At 32.8% G+C, this 25,550-nt stretch overlaps 1 protein-coding gene across 5 annotated transcripts in view; it reads right to left on the bottom strand.

Annotated features, from left to right (window-relative positions):
- Positions 1 to 25,550, bottom strand: part of LOC148613922 (adhesion G protein-coupled receptor L3-like) — a 101,650-nt gene that overhangs the window by 59,038 nt on the left and 17,062 nt on the right. For 2 of the 5 annotated variants that reach the window (XM_088587627.1, XM_088587626.1), the window contains exon 7: positions 21,616 to 21,804. In XM_088587627.1, the coding sequence (XP_088443753.1) occupies positions 21,616 to 21,804 (189 nt within the window). Of the gene's footprint in view, positions 1 to 3,889; positions 3,909 to 8,972; positions 9,221 to 9,612; positions 9,683 to 12,237; positions 14,164 to 15,346; positions 15,490 to 21,615; positions 21,805 to 25,550 lie in introns of those variants that run through there. The other 3 variants (XM_088587625.1, XM_088587630.1, XM_088587629.1) reach the window with 3 other exon arrangements.

Here is a 25,550-nt window from a genome sequence, read left to right as displayed (position 1 = left end):
TTGTGATAACCCGGTTTTATAAAATTTAGATAAAAAAAACCCACATTTTTTCTGTATTTGTTTTGTTATATGAGGATATCTATATTACTAAAGGAAGTGACCGATTTCTTTGAGCGGCAAGTCCTCTGAAACCATACAAGGTCGAATATATTTGTGATATGAGGTATAAATGTAGTGTTGTGTACTTGCTAAATTTGTCTGTGAAACAACCTTCCCCCTTTTATGTGTAAACATCTGCGCCCAAAGTCCGGACCCCTCCCTGTTTTCTTGTTTAAACTGGCAAGACTGGTAAACTCACTACCCATTGTTTTGAGTAAAATTTATTATGTATGCTTTATCTGGATGGAGCGGAACCTTCAGAAATTTAAAAGGTGTTCACCCTCCCCCCATCCCACCCCCCCCAAAAAAAAAAACAAACAAAAAAACAAACAAACAAACAGAAAATAAATAAAAAAAAAAACCGACTTGATCATCCATCACAAACAAACATGAAATGATATTTTCACACATTTAGAATGATTAAAAATGTAGTAACAAGTCTAAAAAACATATAGTATATATGTAGTTGTCTTTTTTTATTACATTGTATGATAAACAGTTCTGTTCGAACAAAGCGCACAGTTATTTCGGATTAAGTGTGAATGAAGCCTAGACTTTTTGATATGCATAAAAATTCAGTTGAGTGTCTGTCTTTCTGTCCGTTCGTCTCCATTTGATAAACAAAACTTTGTAAAAGTTAGCAAAAGACCACTTGGATAACCTACTTGAAAGCATGCATGATTAGGCGTAATTCTTTGATAATTAAAAGGAAATTTCGCAGAATAATGGGAAAAAATGCTAGCAAATACCCTTTCGACTTTTCTCGCCAATTCGACCATTAACAAGTCTCAGTTTGGGGATTGATCATTTATTTGTATATACAGGTAAAAGAGTGGTTACGAAGTGAATTTGCATCTGAAAAACTCACACGATACATCGAAAATAACCGATATCAAGGAACAGGGCTTTAATGCCTTTTCTGCGCCTTGATTTGTATGAGGGTCTTCAATAATGAAAAAATGTTAACACCTTCAAACCTGACCAAGAAGGCCCCCTGTAGCTTGCACAAAAGCAGAATTATTTATCAAATTCACTGGCCATGGAGTGAAAACGTGGGCGAAGTCTTAGTATAACCAGCTAATAGCACCAGAGTTACAGGTAGAGACTGCTAAAAGTAATCTTAAATTAATCGATCGCTACAAAAAAACGTCATTGACGCAACGCATATCTGGAGCAGTCAGATTGTTTATTGCTAGTGTATTTTTGAGTTTGTTTTTTCTTCAACGGGCCATAGCGACTTTTAAATTCTTCTATTTGCGTTTGACTGTGTCGTCATCGTCGTCGTAAAACATCATGCAACACCTCCCATACCCCTGGGACAGATAAAACAGATTCCTAGTCCCAGATTAAACAATTTTTTTCCAGGAAAGTGCATTGGCATGAGGATATGTAACTTTCCTTAGGGACGTACCATTTAACTTCGGGCGGGGGGGGGGTTCTTGGTTTAATTTTTTGGTTGTTTAAAAATATTTCGATCCTGACTATGGAGAAAAAAAAATTGGTAAAGAATATTTTAAAAAATACGTAATGTGAATAAAGAGAGAAAAAATAATTTGCCTACCTACGTTCAAAAAGTACATATTTTTGCGCTCTGCACGGTGTCAAAAAGAAAACTAAGTCCCCTTGAAAGGTTAATGGTCAACTCCTCTTAAGCTACTCAAGCAATGTGAACAAAACTGTTCACCATTTATGTATGGTAGATGATCGTAGATCCTTTAGACGATTATTCATTTTGTTTGCAGTCTTAAAATGAGTACTGTGTCCACACTTTGCTCAATCGATTGCGATTTGGCGGGCATCCTATAGTTAAATTAAGAATAACAAAATATCTGGCATAAATAATATCTTGAAGCAACGCGTGAAACGGTTATAACGTCTTCGTTCTTCGAATTTTATTGCTTTTTTCAGATAACATTTTTTAATAATTATATGTACTAAACTCCTACGTATAGGTAAATACCAAATGTACAATATATGACAAGGATGTTCTATCTGTCATTTTGGTAATATTATATGATGTTCATGTGATACCATACGGAAAAAGGAAATGTTTCCCGTTTGAAAAATGAAAGCGACAAGCTGCTTGTAGAAGCAAAGAACAAATATTCAAAATGAAAAAGGTGATGCACTGTCAACATGATTTCTTATTGCCTTCATTAAAAAAAAATAATATTTCCGCTAGTTGTGAAGACTTTTAATTAGTCAAAAAAATCCAAAATATATGTTTTTCTCAGGAAAATGTCAATTTCCTTCTCAAACAGAACATCTCAAACAGATTTCTTTGATTAAAAGTTATCAAAACAACAAAATTTCTCAAAATATATCATATTTTGAAAAATGTAGTACTACAGGATGATGCAATTATTCCTAATATGTCCAAAAATACAACTTAAACAAAATTCCATACACACGGGATATTGCGAACACCTTTCTCGATAAATAGTTATCAAAACAACACAATATCTCAATTCTATTAAATATATAGCCATTTTTTAAGACTAAACAGTAGTAATTATCAATTTAAAATGTAAACAATTCGAATAAAAAAATACATTGCGGCACATAATTATTTACTGACGTTCATTGCTTTTGACATTTGTAATACGATGTACGATACACAATATACGATAGAAAGGAAGGTTTACACGATCCGAGTACTATCAACATAATTTAACGAATAGTAACCTCTATATCAAATACATGTATCAGCAAAGCTCATTCATTTTTTTTTACTAATAACAGGTAGAGTCCTTAAAATAAACTGTCTTAAACTCTTGATTTTGTTTTGAAGCGATATGTAGCCATTCGCTTCAATGTCGAGATATGTCAAGTAATGTCATGCAGATAATCTATGTAAGACATTACCATACATTTCATCATACAGAAACTTAACACCATTCTTTCCACAAGTACGTGAAACATATGCGAAAATATTTGCTTGAAGTAATAGCTCAACTAAATAATAACAAGGTGGCTGTAATCTCGCCTCACCCAAAGCACAACAAACTCTACAAACACTTTGCATAGTTTTAAAGTTCAGACTCTGCATGAAACAAATAACAGAACACTGTGAAGTCAACCTCATATCTTGACTTATACCTAGTGATTGATGGTAAACGTAGGCTGTTGACCAAACTATACGACAAACACGATGACTTTTTCATTCTGTATTGTCAACTGCTTACCATTCCAGTAAACCTGGTCCATGCTCCCTGTTTTAGTGGAGTCCGAGTTGCTCATTTGCTTTTGTGACTGTATTTATTATTTTTGTTACTTTATGTTCTTTGCTGTGTATATCTATTTTCCACGTCGGGATTTTGTCCCTGGATTACATTCTTTTGACTACCGCTAGAACCTTGCTTCCCTTGATTCCTCTTTGACTTTTTGTATCACGTTCGATATCTTACAATTAGGCTTCTGGGGCAGGGTTATTTGTTCAACAAGTCACAGCGTTCCGTTCTTCTTTCGTCTACGCTGGACTCGCCATTTTACGAGCAACTCGCAGGTGTTTCTAGAAAAGCAGAGGTTGCTAACCCTACCGGTGCACCTGCTCCATGTTTTTAGTGGAGTCCGAGTTGTCCATTTACTTTTGTTACTTTGTATGTATTTATATATTTTTTTGTTATTTTATGTTCTTTGTTGTGTGTGTCTGTTTTCCATGTCGGGATTTTGTCCCTGGATTACATTCTTTTTATTTCCATAGAACATTGGTTTCCCTGATTATTTCTAATTACATATTTATCAAAAAACAATCAAAATAGACAAAAAAAACAAAATAAGTGAAACTTACATTTGCAAAGATTAGAAAGTGCAATTTAGCCTCAACTGTCGTACAGCGGATATGTCAAATATTTATATCATGATTTTGTAAGTGTTTACCACTTAGAGATAGATTTGATATCTCGTACTTGAAACCGTTAAAGCTATCGTGGTTAAATTCACTGTGATGTTACTATTTTGATTGAAAACTACGCAACTTTGACGGGTACAAAATTCCACAAAATAAGAAGCAATAAAATTACCACTTTTCCAAATTCTTTGAATACCAACAAAAATACTTTCCTTATACAAATTCGAAATACAAGATGAAGTTGTACGTGATGTCGCACTATACCAGCACTATACCTGTTCAATAAAATGAAAAAATATAGATTTCTCAAGCAATAGGAATTTGATATTGGAAGCTAATCCAAAAATCTTACAACGAATCAATCAAATTTGAAATTAGATTTCATATAGATAGATTGTATATAAATGTATTCACCACTCTTATTGTTTTTTTGTTGTTTTATTTTTTTTGTTGTTTTGTTTTTGTTTATGTCATAAATATTTTGTTGAAATAAATATTTTGAATCTCTACTTCAAGCACGTGTTAATTCTACGATTACTGAAAACAACATGGGCATATCGAAAAATTAAAACAAAACTAGAACTTTTCTTTTATTGTCACCAAGTTTCATGAACGCATATCATTTTTTTTTAAATAGAGGGAAGGCCATATACATATAAAATTTAAATATTCTAATTTTATTGTTTCATTATCTGCTTGATAAGATCTGTTATTTTCCATAAACTAAATTGGTACTGTGACATCATCAACGTCGGTCAAGTAATTCTAATCTAAATAAAGCTTTAACGAAGGGACAAATCTAAATTTCTACCAGGATCGATAAAAAATTAAGTCATAAGTATTTGTAATCTTTTTTGACCGAGTTATACTTCCATAACCAACTTTTGGACATGTTTACTTAGCATTAAATGCACCAAAGGTGTATATTTCGCATTTTTGGTAAAAAATGATAAATAATTTTTATCACAATAATCTTTAAATGTCTATAGCTGATTAAAATGGTCTTGTTTACTTCACAACTGCCCTTTTAAAACATATGATACAAATTCATCGATTAAAAGTCGTGTTATACTAACCTTCCAAAAAGATACATACAGTTTGTGTATAATCGTTATGACATATCAAAGGAATTTGCTAAGGGGTAATAAACAACATGCGCTATTTATATTCTCAAAACGAACGTATGGTAAGAACATTTTCTTTTATTAAAACATCACCTATCATCTATGCATCCATATTGTTTGTTGGACCCGACACTACTTAAAATGTTTTTTTTTTAACATTTGAGGGATGGTTCATTTTTTTGTGCTGATTATTAAAAGCATCAAAGAGAGTTGTTGCTCAATATTTAAGACTTGCGGAAGCGAGGATGTCACCTACACTTTTTATGTTTTTTTATATGACAGTATAGGCTTTTATCATATAGATAGCAGTGATTTGACCGAATATTTCCTGTGTACGAAAACTCAATATTTCAAAGAGTAATCACGTGAACCAAGATTTAAGCAGAAATCAAAAGAATGTAATCCAGGGACAAATACCAAATATGGAAAATAGACAAATACGACAAAGAACATAAAGTTACTAAAATAGTACATACAAAGTAAACTCGGACTCCACTAAAAACTGGGAGCATGGACCAGGTGCACCGGTAGGGTAAGCGTCCTCTGCTTTTCTAGAAACAACCGACGAGTTGCTCTTAAAATGTCATGTCCGGGTTGACAAAAGAGGAAAGAAAACTATGACACGTCAAACAAATCAGTTTTCATGAGGCAGATGGATACACCGTAATGCGTAATTTGGTTAGTTGTGTTGCTGATAGATTTTGTAATGGATACGTACAGCCGAAGTGTATTTAAGAAATTCTATCTCAATTTGAAGTCACAAGTTTTCGGCTTGTATGGTGCAGATGGATACACCGTAACGATCCAAGAGTTCATACACGACCATACAACTTCTATAGTTATAACTTCAATCTTGTAACAACATAACCTGTTAATAAATTTTGTTATTTCACTTTCAGACTTTCGTCCACCAAATAAAACGCCACAAAACTTCACGACACGAATATCAATCCGCTGTTCACAAAACATCACGACACGAATATCAATCCGCCGTTCACAAAACATCACGACACGATTATCAATCCGCTGTGCACAAATTTGAAAGTTATGTTGAAAAATGCAATGAATAATAAAGGAAATTGGTTATCGTGAATAATAAAATTTATGACCACTCGTATCAATAACGTATTCACGAGTGAAATTAAATTGGAAAAACTCATTGAGTCTAGACGTTCTTTGGCACTCTTGATAATATTTTGTTTACTATCTCTTTTCAAATAATTATCTTATTATTCATTAAATATGTCTTCAAGCGAGAATACGTAGTACCTTTTATTGAATATGTCAGATAATTACATGTGATAAACATAAGCAAACGATTGTATTCAATCTTTATACTTATTTGTGTCAAATATTAACTGCGTTGAAGAATAAATTCAGGAGAAACAGGCTATTGATTTGATATATATACGTACTTATTAAATGATATGTTTAAAATATAAAATACCGACTATGAAGAAATTGCTAAGTTATAGGTATGAAAAAAATGTTCCAAACCACTACCGTTTTCATTCTTTTTTATTATTATTTTCCTCTATGTGAATCAAATAAACCAGGAACAGTATGCAGACAATGTATTTAATAAAATATACAGGTTTAAGGATATGGTAATCTAGAACAACTACTTACAAGATTATGCAAGTTATTGTGTTAAACGTTTAGTTTAGATTTGTTTGACTTCCCCAAACGTAAACTCCCATAATCCTACTGAATACTGTCATTGTTATGTGTTCCAATTGATGTTTCGCTTTTGTATTCCTGTTGTTAAAAGTCTTAGTGACAGCTCTCATTACTCTGTTCTTGGAAACATATATAATTGTAGACGAACCAGTTTTATTAACAGAATGCATTTCAATGCAAAAAAAAACTGAACGATAACATCACAAATGAAGTCAATAATATATTTCTACAATGTCATGTGGGTATTTATATCTGAAGAAAGTACTATGTAAACGCATACATGTATGCTTCAGAATCAATTTGCAATAAGTCACAAAACAAAAGAAAAAGAAAAAAAATGTACTTACAAACAACAATACAAACAAAAAACTCCCTTTTAGTGAACCTCGAACCCTTTTGCATGAAAAAAAACGATTAAATATCTGATCAACCTGATTATACTATCGATTAGATTGAAAAATATCATTAAAATAAAATACATGGTACAAAAATACTATGAATACAACGTACTAATAATATACTTATGTCTATGCGTGTATAGCAATTGCAAGTTGTTTATTGTGATTGAAAATATTCGGGTCATCACAGGTAAGATAGAGTACGCAATCATATCAAGAGAACACATGGTTTAGTGGAAGTTACTCGATTTAGAGCATATCGCATTCGTGCCACTTCGGGAGATAAAAGTGAGTGAAAATCAGTGACCGAAAATATTTGACAATTAGCGACTTTGAAGATTTATTCTTCGTTGTTTTATATATATGAAAAGAAACGGATTTATTTATATTTTTTTTCAAAAATAAGTCCTTGTCAATAAAATCCGTGTATGCATGCGTAACTATCACTCTGTATATAGATGAAGTGAACGATTGTCTAGTGCATATATAGAAATCAGCCTGTTCGTGTATGCCACGCCATGAGAAATGTGATAATATTGATTCTCCAACTAAGGTAAAAAAAAAAACCTGGTGTAAAATGGGTAATTAAAACTGAAAGGCTTTCAGTCAAAAACGTGTTTGAATGACTTCTATATATAACTTCAAATTTATTCTTAGAAAAAAGGAAATACCCCAAAGCAAGGGGTTCAACTTCTAAAACGAAGATGTCAGCCTCCAGCAGTAACTTTGCTCCTTGTAAACTAGGAAAGTAAAGTACTGATTAAATATTTAAAAAGTGTTTGAGGAAAGTATTTCATATATAGCTTTGTTCAACATATGAACTCTATCCAGTATATAAGTGTATTGATCCAAACATGCACAAGTCAATAGATTTTGATATTGGGTGAACTAATTGAATACCAACATACTTGACAGAAGGCAATTTAATTATAGGAAAGAGTCGGAGATATCCCGGATATACTTTCGTAACCCTTTCCTTCATAAGGGGCAATAACTATTGCCTGTCAATGGAGAGTGTACATCTAAACTAGTACTACTTAAAAAGATAGCCGACAAATTGTGTTCTCTTTATTTATAATTTTCTACATTTCATTTTAAAAATATAACAAATGACACTCAATTTAAATTATAGATACGTTTTTTTTTTTTTCAAACGCCACTAAGTTATCAGCATTTCGCCAATCGGGAAACAGAATTGCGAACAGGTGACTTGCGTTGTTATAATAAAGCGTCATTAAGGCCAAAAAGGGTAGAAAGGGAAACTATACTGACTGCGTCGGAACGATAATCCGTTATTGTCATGCATATTATCTATGTAGAGCACGAATGCTGTCTACCAAGCTGAATTCTTTTAAATATCGAAGAAAAGAGAAAACTCATAACCAAAATATACGATAAACCCAATGAGAACTCGTTCCATTTGATCAACTTTCCTTTCCAATGTAGCAACATCCCTTCAGCACCTGTGCATGGAGTTTTTTATATCACAACTCAAAACGTTTTGACTGAGCTTGCCGAAACTACGAAGATTCTTTGTCCCTCACTGGACTCCTTATGTTTGGACTTTGCGTTTAGGGGTTATATTGCTACATGATTAGCATGCTTCTAGTATTTTTGTTAAGTAGTTACCCTAAGATTATGTTCTTTATTATCATCTTTTTAAACTAGTCATATGACGACTCAGCATCGTGACCAAGAGTACATGATGTTACTCATGATTTGTCAGGAATATCTTTTTGCAACTGTTTACACCAAGGAACAGTTTACAACTTGATATTGGCAATGAAAAATATTATTTAAAAAATACAAAAAATGTCCTACCACAACTCGGCACAAAGTTCCCATTGTAGGTATGGATTCATTCCATGCCACCAAGTTCCACTAGGCTTTGTATCGGGGTTACATAAAAAAATGTCTGCACTCTCTTTCATCATCGGCTTTGGTGAATGCATGTAAACGAACCAAGGCTCATGCTGTATGACAAAATCCCATCGTTGACACCATAATACCGGATGTTGTTACTCTCTTTTCTCCATTGTATTCAACTCCATTCTTCGTTAACTTGTACTCTAAATATGTATATATAGAAAACATCTAAAACCTGAATTTATTGCATTCTAGGATCTCATTCATTGTTTTTGAATTTCCAATGTTTTGAATACAAAAAAAAATATACGCAGAAATTCAATCTAAAATCTTTTTTTTTTCACAAAATGAAGAGTTAAAGAGTTATAGATTCTGACATGGGTCTTTTTTTAAACGTGTGGTATTATATGCAAAAGAAGTACTTGTATGGAGAGCGAATCCCAATAAAGCGTAACTAATCATACACGTCACATTCACTGACTTTTCTAAATTACTCTGTTAGTGATATTAATTCCCCTTATCTTTCATTATGAATGGTTGAATATGTTGATAAAATTTTACATTCTTTTCTAATGTCATACACAAATTTACTTGCCTAAAAATCCTTCGGTTAGATATGTCTTTTTTTTTAAATAAAACTCAGGTAAGGCATAAATCCACTTTTCCTGCAAAGATATGAAACATGAAGATTAAGTTATAAAATAAGTGCCCTATAGAAAGGCACGGTTTGTATGCAATTTTGAAATGACATTTTATTTAAATTTATTAGATATTACGTACCAGTCATCATAAAATTCAGACACTGTCAATAGTAAAGTAATTCATGGTGTAGAAAAACCCACCAAACAAACGATGTCTTTTCAGTCAACGTATGCTATGCATTCACATTACGATTTCTGCATTTAGATCTGCACTTTTTAGAAAATTATACATTTATCTCCCACTAAAATTTAACAAATGAAACCAAAATCAAGAACGATAACTCTTGCAAAGTGCTAATATCATGTGCAATCTATATCTCAAAACTGCAACACCCCAATAAAAAACTAAGACTAATTTGTGGTCTATAGCTGTTTCTGGACATGAAATAAATGTAATATTGGTGGGTTTTCGACATGCATGAATCACATCCTGTCTTATTTTTTTTATAAAGACTGCTTCTTTAAAACTCCTTTATACAGCCCCAGTGGATATCTACAGCGGTTACAGTTAGTACAAAACCGTTTATCATAAAAGAAGAATAGGAATAGAAGATTCGTTTTACATTTACATTATAAAGATTGTATACATTTTATATAAACATCCTTTTTTTGTCGTCTTTCTTTCTCAATATAATTCCCAATCGGTAGATCAACTTCTCAACGAACCAGATATTTTGAAATCTTTTATTTATTTTTTGAACTGTCGCAAGTACTCAGGTTCAAGCTTTAACTTGGTTGTGTCGCGAAAGATGACTTTTTGCAAGTTATTCAAAGATATATGTGTACTTCAAGCGATGTCAATAGATGCACGTTTTAGGTATAATACTTATGGACTAATATATACACTTGTTTGGGACAATAACATGTTAAAATAAAGTGCATTCAATATATATTTTAATTGTTGATCAAAAATATTTTCTTATAAAAAAAATTATTGATTTCGGCAGTGTGTGTCGGGTTAGGCAAAATACAAATTTAACGCTTTGTTATAAATAATGGCAACCAATGGTTCTAGTAAGGATTTAACCGAAGAAATCAAGATCTAATTCCAAAATGGACAGAACGATATTTACATTTTGCAGAAGTGTAAAAATCGGCAATGTCCGTGTTAGATATTTGCATGGAGAGGTTATAATGTTATCTTTAATTAGGATTGAAGATTAGATAATTACAACATTAATAACTATTGACTTCTAAACCATAAATATGACAAAAACATTAATTTTGTTTTGTTAGATCTATTTTAGTGTAAGATTGACACACAAATATATTTGCATCACCAAAACGTTGCGTTGATAGTTCTACAAATCTGGCATTCGATGTTTTCAAAATACGAAGTGGAAAATTTAACATAAGAAATAATAAACTCATCGGTATGTTCGTGAAATTCAAAATTTTTCGAATCCTAGGATTTTTGCATTTAACTGGCTAATTTTGGGAAATAATAAATTGATTGCTTAATGTCATACTTTAAAAGAATGAATGACATTGATGTATGTGTGTGCCATGTAATGGGAAAAAAAACTATTTGATACAGCACAACAGAATGTCATTACAGTAAAAAAAAAGCCTAACTGTATTCTGAATTTAAGATGCTCTAACCATTAACAGAAATGTAACAAAGTTAAATTTGTCAATATGTATATTTTAATTTCCGCAGCCACACACTGACAACGAGAAATACAATTCACAGAATACCTTATCGACATATCAACATAATGTGTAGTCTCCTACAAGATGCGATAGTCTTGATGTAAAATTCCGAAAAATAATGTTTGGTTCGTCAGAATACGGACAAAGAAATGTGCAAGACGTATTTTGTTGGTACTCTGTCACGTAGAAAGATAAAAAAAAATATAATTACTGTATTTATTAGGTGTATTTTGCATTGGTTTTTACGAAAAAGTGAAACATTGTTTTTGATTAAGTAGCACTCCAGCTAAGGATCATGCAAAATGGGATTCATCGGTAAAAAGCCTACATATTTTTATTTTTGATATTTTGTTTGAAATGTCATAGTAAACAGAAATTAACATGTGGTTTTTCATATAACCAGTGCTCTTAGGAGATAAAAATTATATAGAATGCACTGTAGATTTCAAAATTAAGGGATATAACTCTGTAAATGGCGCTCAAATACAATAGAATCTACTGGATTTTCAATGTGGATTATCCCCTACGAGCAGGCAGATTTGAATGAATAATTACATATTTCATAGTATAGACCCATAAAACAACTTCATTACAAGAATAAAAATATGTAGCCTTTTTTGAGTGTATCACATTTTTCAGATTTTGCATGATTCTTACAAAAACAGCTACTTAAAATGTTGTATCCTTCCCTTAGTTTCCTGATTTTTCATTCAAAAATGAAATTTCAGTGGACTTTTTTATTTGCTTAGTTTTTAATGTGTTATGTTTGTTTGATTTTATTTGCTTTTGGTTTGAACAACCAAATGCGGCGTAATCAGTGATATATTAATGTCATCAATGTATTTTCATGATTATTTTTAACTCACTTAAACATTTTTTTCCGTTGATCGTGATATAAATTTCTTTGACAAACAGAACAAGTTTTATACATAAAACAATTTGAGCAACTTTAACACTTCATTTTTTCCAATCAAAATATTATTTCTGTTTCAGCTGACCCACTCATAAACATGTAGATCTGAAAATAAAAACAACAACAACAAAACTAAAACAAAAAAAAATGCATGGTTTCAAAATTAAAACAATTGTACCCAAACTTAAAAAACACGAATCTAAGCATTTTTGAATTTTCGCAAAATGTATCGAAGACTGGATGTATAGACTATTAAATGAGAACGAGATAGGCGTCTCAAATGTATTGGTTGGAATGGTTTACGTGCTTATAATGAAAGGGGTTTTACATTTTACAATTTTCAAGTATGTTTATTTTACCATGCTTACAGTAAGAATAGTTGATTTTATTTCTCAACAAAATTAGTATTTGCTAAATATGCAACATTCAACCCTGTACATGCATAACGACAAATTTCTTGTAAATATTTTTTTTTAAAAATCGATCAATGACATTGTGTATAATATTGTAGGTGTATAATGTCAAAGAGTGGAATATTTTCGACAATACGAAAGAGTTTGAAAATGGGTTCGTGTTAACTTTATCAACATTTTTTTAAGTACGTAGACATAAATGACTATTTATACTTACCGTAAATATAATTCTTTTTAACAAATTACTATTTGGCTGCATTAATCTAAACAATAAAAACTTACCGAATCCGTACGTTTTGCAGGTACATTTTATAGTTCAAAATGCAAAATGAGACAGCAGTTAGAAACAAACATAGTGCAACATGTTTTTTTTTCTTTTTTAAATAATAGTAAATGCTAGCTAGTTTGGCAAATGATCGAACATGAACCCGCTATTTGTTTTGACATTTCACACAAACTGTAGTTGTAAATCACTATATAAAACCATTTATTCAAAGGATGTCAATCAGTTAGAGTTTAGAGGAGTGAAATCATTAAATGATGACAATATGACTACTGCACTCAGATGAACAGGTAATAAATCGGTTTTAACACATATAACACATGAGTAAACATGGTTCTAAAGATAGACAAATAAAGAAGCAATACTAATGTTTAACGTCCACATTCGTTAATCGTGGAGGCGCCTTTTTCGTGACTAACGGTATTGGTTTAAGGTGCATTTGTTTTAATGTTCTAAAGTCAACATTTCACACTATCGGGTATTCATACAGACTTTCCATACAGGACAAATGAAAACCTTAAAGCATGTTCAAATAGAGAGTCCAATAAGAGAGCTAATAAAGAAAATATAATCAGACAATCATTAGATATAAGGTATAAGTATATCATAAAATAACAATATATTCAAGAAATAAGTTGATTTTGCTGTTAAAAACATGCTAAACAACAAAGGTCAATAAATGTTTGAAAAAACAACTCCATAATCTCAAGTGTTACACATTGGCGGATCCAGTGGGAAAAGGTCGCAGGGGGTTGGTACCCCTCCTGTTTAATGGAATATTTGTCATTTTCATATTTAAATTGACAAAATCGGTAAATAATGTCCTGGCACCCCCTTTTCTGGTGAAACCCAGCTGGCACCTCTTCTTTACTAAGTGTCTGCTGATTTCTACTAGATTTCATTGAACAATAATCGTATTGATACGATATGACCTACACTTCCAAATACATGAAGTTACTTTAAGTAAGTGCATCTTTAAAGGAGGATGTTGTACCAGGCAAAATCTTATTCCTAGCAGCCTCTTCCTGCTACATGTACCTACTGTTGTTTTTTTTCCACGTATCTGTCACTACTTTAATTTTATCGTTAATTTCGATGACTAGCCCTCTAGTTCCCGTGACGGTGGAAGGTAAATGAGATGATTGAGTGCTTTAACTAGACGCTGCATTATTCGATATAAGTTCTAGAATTAAAATGAACAAATGTGAAAGGTATGAACGCAAGGAAAAAAGTTCTAATGTATAAGGCTTATAAATCATGTTCCATAGATTTTATATTACTGTTAAATAAGTCTTGAATAAAGTAAATTATTTCAGAAATTAAAAGCCAGTCTCTATAAAAAAAAAACTATATTGTGGGTGAAACATGGTATGAAAAAAAATCCTATCATTTTTAAAGTTTAATTCAAAGACTATTTGCTCCATCAGAATGAAGGAAGAAAGCATGAATTATCGATCGGTACGATTTTGACATGCGTGTTTTTGATTCTTTTCCAATTTTGCCTGATTCTTATAAAAGCCTTTAAAAACACGTATTCGCATACGAATATTTCATTCTTTTAAAAATAATATATTCATATATGTACAAATAATGTGTATGGTATCTTTGTTAAATGTCTTTACAATTTGTCATTTGAACAAAAGCATGGACATTAACAACTCATTACATATAACAGTATTAACATGATTTCATCCATGACTATCATTTAAAAAATACTGGGCTAACCTTTTTTGAAAGATTTTTATACAATAAGACATATCAGGTATTGAATTATCGTTCAGACTGGCTCACTTTCAACAGTAGTTGTTACAAAAAAATAAAATTTATAGACGGAAATGGTAAAAAGGTGATTGTTTTTACTTTTATTCATCAACAAAATTGCACGGAAAATAATTCTTGAGTATTTCGGATTATTTCTGATATTATCTTTTAGAATTGTGAGAGAGTAATCAAGGGAACCAAGGTTATAGCGGTAATCAAAAGAATGTAATCCAGGGACAAAGATCAGACGTGGAAAACAGACATACACAACAAAGAACATAAAGTAACTAAAATCAAACATACAAAGTAACAAAAGTAAATGAGCAACTCGGATTCCAATAGAATTATAGTGGTCGATCAGGTCATTTGAAATAGACTAATACTGTTATAATTTAATATTAATTCATAACAAAAATAACTCCCGGTTTCATAAGACAACATTACATTGGTATTATTAGAAAATCTTCTATGATAAGTTTTCTAAGTATGACAATTTTTTTTGGCAGAATATTTAACTGCTTTAATGCCTAAGTAATGCAGTTTGTTATGGTTTGGATTATTGAAAACAAAATCAAACTTTGCGTATCCATACTTCTGGTACCTACTAGATATTCCAATAGTTGATGGTTCCTCAGTTGGTGTATCGTTTGTATATATTCTGGTACATTCCGCTTCTACCTTTGTTTGGCCTATGTGGGTTGAAGAAATTTAAATGAAACATTTTGAATAGATGACAAAACAGAAACATTTTCTTTGGTTGGCTCTAGAACAAAAAAAATACTTGTTTATTGATAGTGTGCATCGCATATTCTTTAAAAAAAAACATGAAAGTTATTAAACAATAATTCTAAATTATTTACTTATATTTGTAGAGTTTCGTTTTAGTGATACAAATACTTCAGTACAAAGGCATGCAGTAAATAACGCTACAATGACTAGAGCACAGACAAGCAATTACCATAATCTACAGTTTCTGGATGGTTTTATCTTTTTATTTTTATTTTTTTTTCCGACTAGTGACTCCTTTTTTTTTTTTTTTGTTTTCTTAAGTGGTTTTAGTTTACAATAACAAATCTAATTATTATATTATATGAGCTTATGTCAAGAAAACTACTTAGTGTGATAATTAAAACAAACCATGGTATTATAACTCTATAAAGAACAATATATGTATTTTTTTAAAGCATAGTATGGCCCAAAATGCAATAAAATATGATACATACCTTATAGCCTTATCGTTGTTTGTTCCCTAGTTAGTTCATCGTTTACATATGTACTGGTAGATTCCGTTGTGCCTGTGTTTGTGGGAGACGAATTACCTGAAATATTTTGAATGGGTGTAGGAAAAGAAACATTTTCGTTAGATGGCTCTTGAATGAGAAAACATAACAGCACATTCAGTTGATGACTTTGATTGTAAAAATCATGATTTTTCACCCAGAGAGATCCAATGTTTAGTAAGGTCATTGGACAATGTGATTGTATCTATCAAAGGTTGACAAATGAAGTAATTAACAATCCAAAGAAGAGTAATAAAGGGAACCAAGATTCTAGTGGGATTCAACAGAATGTAATCAATGGACAGAGATCAGACATGGAAAAGAGACACACACAACAAAGAACATCAAATAACAAGAATAATACATACAAAGTAACAAAAGTAAATGAGTAACTCGGACTCCACTAAAAACTTGGAGCATGGACCAGGTGCACCGGAAGGGTAATCGTCCTTTGCTTTTCTAGAAACACTGCCGAGTTGCTCATAAAAAGTCAAGTCCGGCGTAGACGAAAGAGGACAGGAAAACTATGATACGTTGAAAAAATCAGTTTCCATAGTGCGGATGGATACAACTATTCACATTCATGATGGCGACCATAAAATTTCTTTACTGATGTTTTCAATATTGTAGCAACATAACCCTGTTCCAGAAGCCTAATTGTAAGCAGTCTTGTGCGGTTCAGAATTTCTGTGTAGTAACGGCAAGATCTGGTATTTAGTGCAAGTTGTGATATGAAAACTCCATACGCAGGTGCTGAAGGGATGTTGCCACATATGAAAAGGAGAATTGACAATATTTGAAAGAAAAATCATCGCGTTTTTCGTATAGTTTGGTCAATAGTTTTCCTTCACCATCGATCTCTAAGTGTATGTCAAAATATGAGGCTGACTTCAAAGCGTCTGTTGTATCCTTTATCTCAAGTTCTTTTGGGTAGACGTATCAAATCCCCGAAAGTAGGATTGCTTAACGATAATACGTCATCTATATAGCGGAAACCGAGATCAAAGGATCTGGCTAAACGATGTTCCTTCCTATGGATTAGATCAGCTATAAAGTCAGTCTCATTTCAGAGTGAAGAAGTAGGTCAGCAAGTAGAGGATCACATTTTTTTCCAATTAGAATGCCGACCGTTTGTTGAAAACTGCGTCCACCACACTGGATAAATATATTGTCGATCGAAAATTTAAGCATTTTGAAAACATCTTCGGTATATTTGGAAGATGATCTTTTTTTACAAACGTATGGGGAATCTCTCTTTAACAATCGTTTTATTATATGACTAACCTGTTCAAAAACTTTCATCCAAAGACTACCAAAGGCAAATGTAAACAAGGATCCATATGTGAGCAGTTGTGACATTCCTCATTTACCGTAATTTGTTTTACTTGTTTGCTCTCTCTCTCTTTCTCTCTCTCTCTCTCTCTCTGTGTGTGTGTGTGTGTGTGTGGAAGTTAAATAAACTTCCAAATTAAGTGGATAATAAGAGTTCCTGACAGATTCTGACATACTTCTCTGACTATATAACGAATGCACATACAAAATAATTACGTAAGCGATTTAGCAAAACGAGGCGTACACTGTAACACCCGAATTTTGATTGGTACGGCGGGAAGGAAGTCTTCCCATGTTTGAGCTTGTCGAAATTAGTTAATACACTTTTTTTTCAAATTTGTAAGGAATGCAGTACCAACAACAACTATTGATACAACACTTGCTTTAACTACCGTACCAGGCGCTACGTCTCTGACTTTTCAGAAGTTGAACTGAAATGCATGTGTCATATGCACATGTTAACCCACATGACATAGATATTGATTTTCGTTTTATTTTTCCACTGAAAACTTTAAAACCCGTTTGTCAATCTAAAGTGCAAGCACGTATACATTTTGCAAAATATGTCAACCTTTTTTCAGAGAATTTGCACTGAAATATATATGTCGCAGTTACCAGTATGTTACTAATATTGACATTTTTTACAATTTATACAATGATTTTTTACCTTAATGTAAATGAGAAGTACTTGCACTCACAAACTATTGTAATCTGTAGCTTTGTGAAAAATTACCAATTCAAGCATATTAAAAGTTTTTACACTTTGAACTGAATCATAGACCAGTAATTAAATAAATTTAATAACATAAATTTTATTACAGGTCTATGACAAAATGTACAAAGTTATACATGTAAATAATGATTTGAACAATGAGTGATTGGGCCATGAGTGCCGAGTGTTGCAAATGAACCACGAGTGACTTAGCGGTTGATGATCATTGAAATTTCAGTGATGCTTGCTATATCGTGAATTTTTTAATGAATCGTTGCAAATTTTAACATTATAAAATGGTAGGAACATAGGAACGATTTACTTTTTATAACAGTTTCCATTATTAATTAATCGGATTTCTTGTTCTAAATGACGTCACGCAAAATAGAATTAATTAGTGTCTCTCCAGGGATATGACAGTTTAGCAGAGCATTTTGAATTGATTCTTTGTCATGACCAAGAACATCGTTAGTCAGGATCTGTCAGGGAATAGCGCTAATTGTGACATCTGTCAGACCATGTCACGACCATTCAGAATTTCTATATTATCTGCTCTCATAAAACAGTTTTCTTGCCGGATTTTGATACAATTTAAGAGATGTTAGAAGTGATCGCAACTGTATTTCTCAGGAATAGAAATGTTAAAAGTTAAAAAAAAATATATTTCAATGGCTTTAATGTATACGAATATCGACAGCTTCTATCCAATGCCAAATGGAAACGATAAAACTGGCGTCTTACCACATGTTTGGATTTTACAAAGCTCCCATCGTACATCTTTGTTTGTAGTATAACACCAGAGACCACCGTGTGTTCCATCTGGGTTGCGACAATAGTTTTCTGCTTTTTCTAACATTGTTGGTAAACGACTATAATATGGTTTACGCGGTGTATTTGTGTGTGTGTGTGTGAATCCCCTCTTTGACACAATATCCCTGACTTTGTAATGCTGCTAGATCCTCGATATTCAGCCCCAACTCTTGTCAACTGGCAGTTCATACCTTAATTAAAATCATACATAACATACAAAGTGTTACATATGTATTCATGCAAGAATAATGTTTTCAAATGTCGTAATAATTTACAAAGTGGGTGTTACTTTCAAAATGTTTCAATGTAAACAATTTTCCGATTGTAAAAGTAAGAAACTGATGACTTACAAAGAATTTTAAAAATAGCTGTCACGGGCGGATTCAGGCGGGAGCGTGACGGATCCGCCCCCGGCTGTTTGTAAAGACAATAAAATATAATTTTTGTTTTAACTTACTTGCAATTAAATAGTTTGAAGGGCATTAGCTATAGCATGGTTATAATATTGACATCATTAATTATTTTGAAGAAATCATGTTAGAAGAAAAAAGAACCAGCATAATTCTAAAAAAAAAGAATGTTTAATTATGAGTAAATTTAACAGTCTCACATTTTCGTCTATGGATTTGTTATCAGAAGCAATCGAAAATACAGATTTAGATTATACTTTTGTAAATATATTACACATGATCTGACAATGCAAGTATTTTTCGTACCTACATGTATTTTGAAGTTGTAATTTTTTTTTATTATGAAAAAGTTATATTTATTTCGACAAGCTCCGAACAGCACCTAGCGTAACGATAAAGGTTAACGCTAGTCTCTGCAGACAGCCATCTAAGGAAAAGCAAGATTCTTGCATAGTCGGAAAAGTGAATAATTGTACGCTACATTATCAAAGACGTCTAATATTATTATTGTAAAAAAAATTTCTACAGCTGTGAGTAATAGATCATGTCAAAGTCTGGGGCTGTTTGTTATTTCGATGGAGATTAAAGTACTTCAGCGTTTGAGCCAATATGTTGTGATGGTTTTGGCTTATTGTTGACTTATATTTTAATACTTGTTATAATTGATTTAAATGTCGCTGTTACAGTCTATAGACGGTTTCCTATAACGGTGTTGACTTCCCGGGATCGTCAGTCGAGGCCCGGGCAGCTGGGTTGGCCCGGTACGTGCCGGGACACTTAGTTTGGTGACGTCAGAAAAAAAACCGTACTTTTGGCTTGAACTTGAAACGGAAAACTATTCCGTCCAAAATATTGTTGTCAAAATCACTTCTTTAGATGAGATACAATAAGTGCCTGATTGCAACATTTGCATGTATTTCATGACATTATTTCGTCTCTCATAATAAATTATCGTAACTTTACTGCTTAATATCAGTACCAGATATTCCGAAAATTCGGGGAAATTCTATTTTCCGTTACAACGTATTGTCCTTATACAAAGAGACGCTTCTGAAGCAGACGCTTGTTTTTATTATCAAAAGACACTTACCAGGCATTAATTCTTCATATATTCTTCTTCCATCTATTTCCGACGATCGACGATGTGCAAACAACAAAACAGGATTCTCTCCGAAAAACGAAAAGCGCAAATGCAACGGTTATGCAGTATAAGACAACTGCAGAGTCACAAATTATGGAGAAATGATTGTCAATTATCATTTTAAAACGGACTTGTGGAATAACTTTGCAGCCTTGTTTTTTTAACCACAGGAATAAAATAAATGGATAGGTTAGATGTTGATTGCAAAAACAAACAAACAATTTTTTTTTTTAAATAATGATATCAACGATCAGTGATTGTCAATTTCACGGAAAAATTTTAAGTGTAAACTAACATAATCACTTTGACAATCATAGCTTTATTTAAAGGCAACTTCTGGCGTCTCAGGGAGTTTCTAGATACTTCTCTATTCTCATGTCATGTGAAACATCTTTACAAACTAAGTCGTCGCCACAAATCAATACTAACCATAGATATATTATGCTTTATTTAATAATGTAATTAAAAAAGGCATTACGTGCAATATCACAAACCAAATGTACATTGCATCACAAATTCCATTAAACGCATACAAATTATAACTGTTTAACATAATTATATCATACGAAGCCGCAATTTTATCTATTTTAAACCCTTTCATATCCAGATAGTTCATCCTGAGGATATAAAACACGTGCAAGTAAAAAGAAGACAATTTCAAATGAGATATACTGTAAATACACAACAAAGCAAATTCATTTACGCAAAAGTACATGTGATTTAATATACGGAAAATAGCTATTGTAATATGACTCTATATGGTAAACATTCGTGAAGCTCATAGTACGTGTACTATGTTTTGAAGTATATACGCTCTGAAAGCGGCCTTGGAAGCACTAGCTTGTCAGTCTATATGAGTATATGGTACATGTATAATGACATAAAAGCGCATACAATCCTTCGTTATGTATGTGTGACAGTTTACACTAACACATTAATTAAAATATAAATAAAGGAAAATAATTCAATTTAATACTTGCATATATCATATAAGTGTCTGATTAAAAAAAATCTCATTAAATCATTCCTTTAATTCACAACTGTCATTTGTTGAATCTAGCAATGGACTTGAATTTAGCTATTTTTACTAAAGTTTTTGCACAGTATTGCAAATTGAGGATTTATAACGAATAATATACGTAGTAAAATGTATATACTTTGCACACTAAAGGCAAAAGTGTACACTTACCAGACATATCAATTGTCGTGTGTTGACCGATTTGTCTCGAGCTTGTTTCTATTTTGATGGCCGTGGACATAATCTGCGAAGTCACAAAGTAGTCCCCTGTCACCTCTTTTTTGAGAAATGATTGTATAGTACTGTCTTCTGTTATCCCTTTAGCAACTACAGTACTTGTATTCGTTTTGATGGTTGGATCTAGAATTAACATTGTTCAAATTTGTAATATCATAAATAAAAGAATGAACTAAAAGTACTCTGAGCAAGCTTACAAAGAGAATACATCCGCTTCAGATAGACTTAAATTTATAAACCTGTTGGAATATCTCTCTACGGAGTCATCCAACATCAATTTCACTCACACACAATTCATGAATATCTACATATACTATCCAACGCACCTATTAAATTTTATATACATCCCTTGAACGGTCTAGGAGGAGTAGTGCTTATAAGGTTTTAACAAGTACAACCCTTAATGTGGATTATCTCTCTTTGGAAACCTCCGATGGCAATTATATTCGTAAGCAGAGGACGCTTACCCTACCGGTGCACCTGGTCCATGCTCCTGGGTTTTAGTCCGAGTTACTCATTTGCTTTTGTTACTTTGTATGTATGATTTTAGTTACTTTATGCTCTTTGTTGTGTATGTATGTTTTCCATGTCTGGTCTTTGTCCCTGGATTACATTCTTTTGATTACCGCTATAACCTTGGCTCCCTTGATTACTCGTTCATATACAACTTCATATAAATCAAACCTTCTTAAAATTTCATCAAAATCCCTTAAACAGTTTGAGAAAAGTTTCACATATGATTATTTAAACATGTAAAACCCTTAATTTTGATTATTCCCCTTTTGAGTCAATGCGAGAGTTATTAGATTTCTTCATGCACATCTAGATATGATATCAAACCTTCCCAAAAGATTTCATAATACATGTAATCTCTTGGGCGTTCGTGGAGCCTGGAGTTGTGCTTACGAAGATTTACCAAGTAAAACTCTTAATCCCTATAATTTACTCTTGGAGTTCCCCGACAGCAATTAAAATTCTGCATACATAGCTACATGTATATGTGATACCTGACTTCCTACAAAATATCATCAAAAATCGGTTATGTGGTATGTAGCTGTTTCTAAATTTGAAATAAAAATAGAATCAATGGGTTATTGAAATCCAAGAATTACTGCCTGATATGTTTTACGAGAATAGGTGTGGTGTATATGTTAAGGAGACAAAAACGATATCGGGATGAAAATGCAAGCCCAAGGCGACCCATTGTTCCTCAATGAACGACGAGGAAATCCTCATACAACAGGGGAGGCTGCAATTGATCCCAAATATTAAACACGGGTACAGCGAAAGTGTTGTTGCCCTAATTACTCAAGTAACATAAATATAATAAACTAAATGTAAAAATGCAACAAGACATAGAGGTCAAAATATTGGTTGTGTTATACATTATGAAAAATCAAGACACAAGGGGTGAATACAGGAACTGGAGTACGGGATTCCATTCTAACCGGAAGGGCGCGCTATAGTGATGTTTTCTTTTAATTCTGATCAATTGATCATTTTTCCTGAGAAACAGGATATCTCCCACCCGATGCACATGGCCTTATCACAATATATCAACGGCCTATATTGCTGTAGCCTCACGTTGCTTCATGGAATGTCATATGAGTGTTAGTAGATTAATACATGTATGCTTTGCTCGCCACTTTTGAAAAGGTAGTTATACCAATGAACATGATTCGACAGATGTATGTCTAAGTTGGTGATAAGTATAACAACCCCTATATTCCTAGCTGTTTTGTTTACTTAATTGTTCTACATTTTCTTCCATTATTCTACAGCAGAGGACGCTTACCTTACCGGTGCATCTGGTCCATTCTCCCAATTTTAGTGGAGTTCGAGTTGCTCATTTACTTATGCTACTTTGTATGTATTATTTTGGGTTTTTTTTATGTTATTTGTTGTGTTTGTCTATTTTCCATGTCTGGTCTTTGTCCCTGGATTACATTCTTTTGATTACCGCTAGAACCTTGGTTTCCATGGTTACTATTTAACAACAACAAAAGACTTGGTAATACATAAACAAACACAAAGTGAAAACTTACTTTTTATTCCCGTATTTTAGGTTTTAGTACTAATTTATGGTTCTCGCACCAGGAATGAATTACAAAATATAAATGTGTAGGTCCAAATGCATTTTATAGCTTTCTATATAGTTTTGAGGATTTCGAAGTAAAATAGTCAAAGAGTGTTTGCAGTGGGATTTCCAATCGACAAATATTTTTAGAATTACTTAATTTCTCAATATACAGAATAAGATGTTTACAAAATGCTAGAATTTTTAATCACAACATATTTGTCCAGTGTGATGGATGCGTCTTTCAACAAACGGTCGCCATTCCAATGGGAACAAATTGTGCTCCTCTACTCGCTGACCTATTCTTTCACTTTTATGAGGCTGACTTTATAGCTGATCTGATCCGAAAGAAATAAATATCGTTTAGCTAGATCCTTGAATCTCAGTGTCCGCTATATAGATGACGTATTATCATTAAACAATATCGGGGATTTGATACACCGCATCTACCCCAAAGAACTTGAGATAAAGGATACTACAGACGCTTTGAAGTCAGCCTCATATCTTGACCTACACTTAGAAATCGATAGTAAAGGAAAACTATTGACCACACTTTACGACAAACGTGATGACTTTTCATTCAAAATTGTCAACTTTCCTTTCGTCTGTGGCAACATCCTTTCAGCACCTGCGTATGGAGTGTTCATATCACAAATCATACGTTATGCTAGAACTTGCCAAAACTACGCAGACTTTTTGTATCGCGCTAGACTTCTAACAAATCGGTTTCTGGAACAGTGCTATGTTGCTACAAGATGGAAGTCATCACTATAAAAGTTTTATGGTCGTCATCATGAACTCGTGGATCGCTACGGTGTATCCATCTGCGCAAGGAAAACTGATTTGTTAAACGTGTCATAGTTTTCTTTCCTCTTCCGTCTACCTCGGACATGACTTTTTATGAACAACTCGGTGGGTGTTTCTAGAAAAGCAGAGGACGCTTACCCTACCGGTGCACCTGGTCCGTGCTCCTGGTTTTTAGTCCGAGTTACTCATTTCCTTTGTATGTATGATTTTAGTTACTTTATGCTCTTTGTTGTGTATGTATGTTTTCCATGTCTGGTCTTCGTCCCTGGATTACATTCTTTTGATTACTGCCATAACCTTGGTTCCCTTGTTTACTTTTTTCATTATGAAATTTACAGCAAAAAGTAACACAAGTCTAAATGCATTTATTTCATAGCTTTTCATCTCATTTTCAGGTTTCTGGAGCTAGGAATACATGTCACAACAAATTAATATTACACTACGTCTCAGAATGTAATAATAGTATAATATTGATTTGTTGTGACATGTATTGTTAATTTTATCCTCTATCCTATATAATAACACATAGATGAACTGTCCCTTACTCTCATACATCGTGTACTAAGTTACGTACAGCCCTAGATTAATCCTACGATGAGGAATGACCCGGCCAGCGAAAGCTATATTTTTGTATATAGCCTAGCTGTCCGAGTGGTCTAGGGCGCTGGACTTTGTCCAGGCGGTGTTGCCATAGATGTCACAGCGGTACGAGTTCGAGTCCCGCGGAGGGAACGACCAAACATTTGCATCGCAAATATGACAGTTCTAACATCGTTGGGAATTTTTCAGGCCTTTCTATACGTTTACTTTATCTTCCCTGTATCAATTTGATCCGATGGAGCAGTGTAGCTAATAGAGTCGTCACATTCTGAGAAGTTTATAAATATATTAGTTGAAACTTCGAATTATTGGTTGAATTGCGAGCTGACTCTACGAGAACAGTTTTAGAGCCTTCTCTGTAAGAACTGTCAGGAAAGCTGGCTTT

The sequence above is a fragment of the Perna viridis genome, chromosome 6 (assembly GCF_037379345.1).
Source record: "Perna viridis isolate PV_CMFRI_1.1 ecotype Kerala chromosome 6, ASM3737934v1, whole genome shotgun sequence".
NCBI classification, from domain to species: domain Eukaryota; kingdom Metazoa; phylum Mollusca; class Bivalvia; order Mytilida; family Mytilidae; genus Perna; species Perna viridis.
Note: the sequence above shows the minus strand (reverse complement) of the source record. Positions and strands in the feature narration are given on the sequence as shown.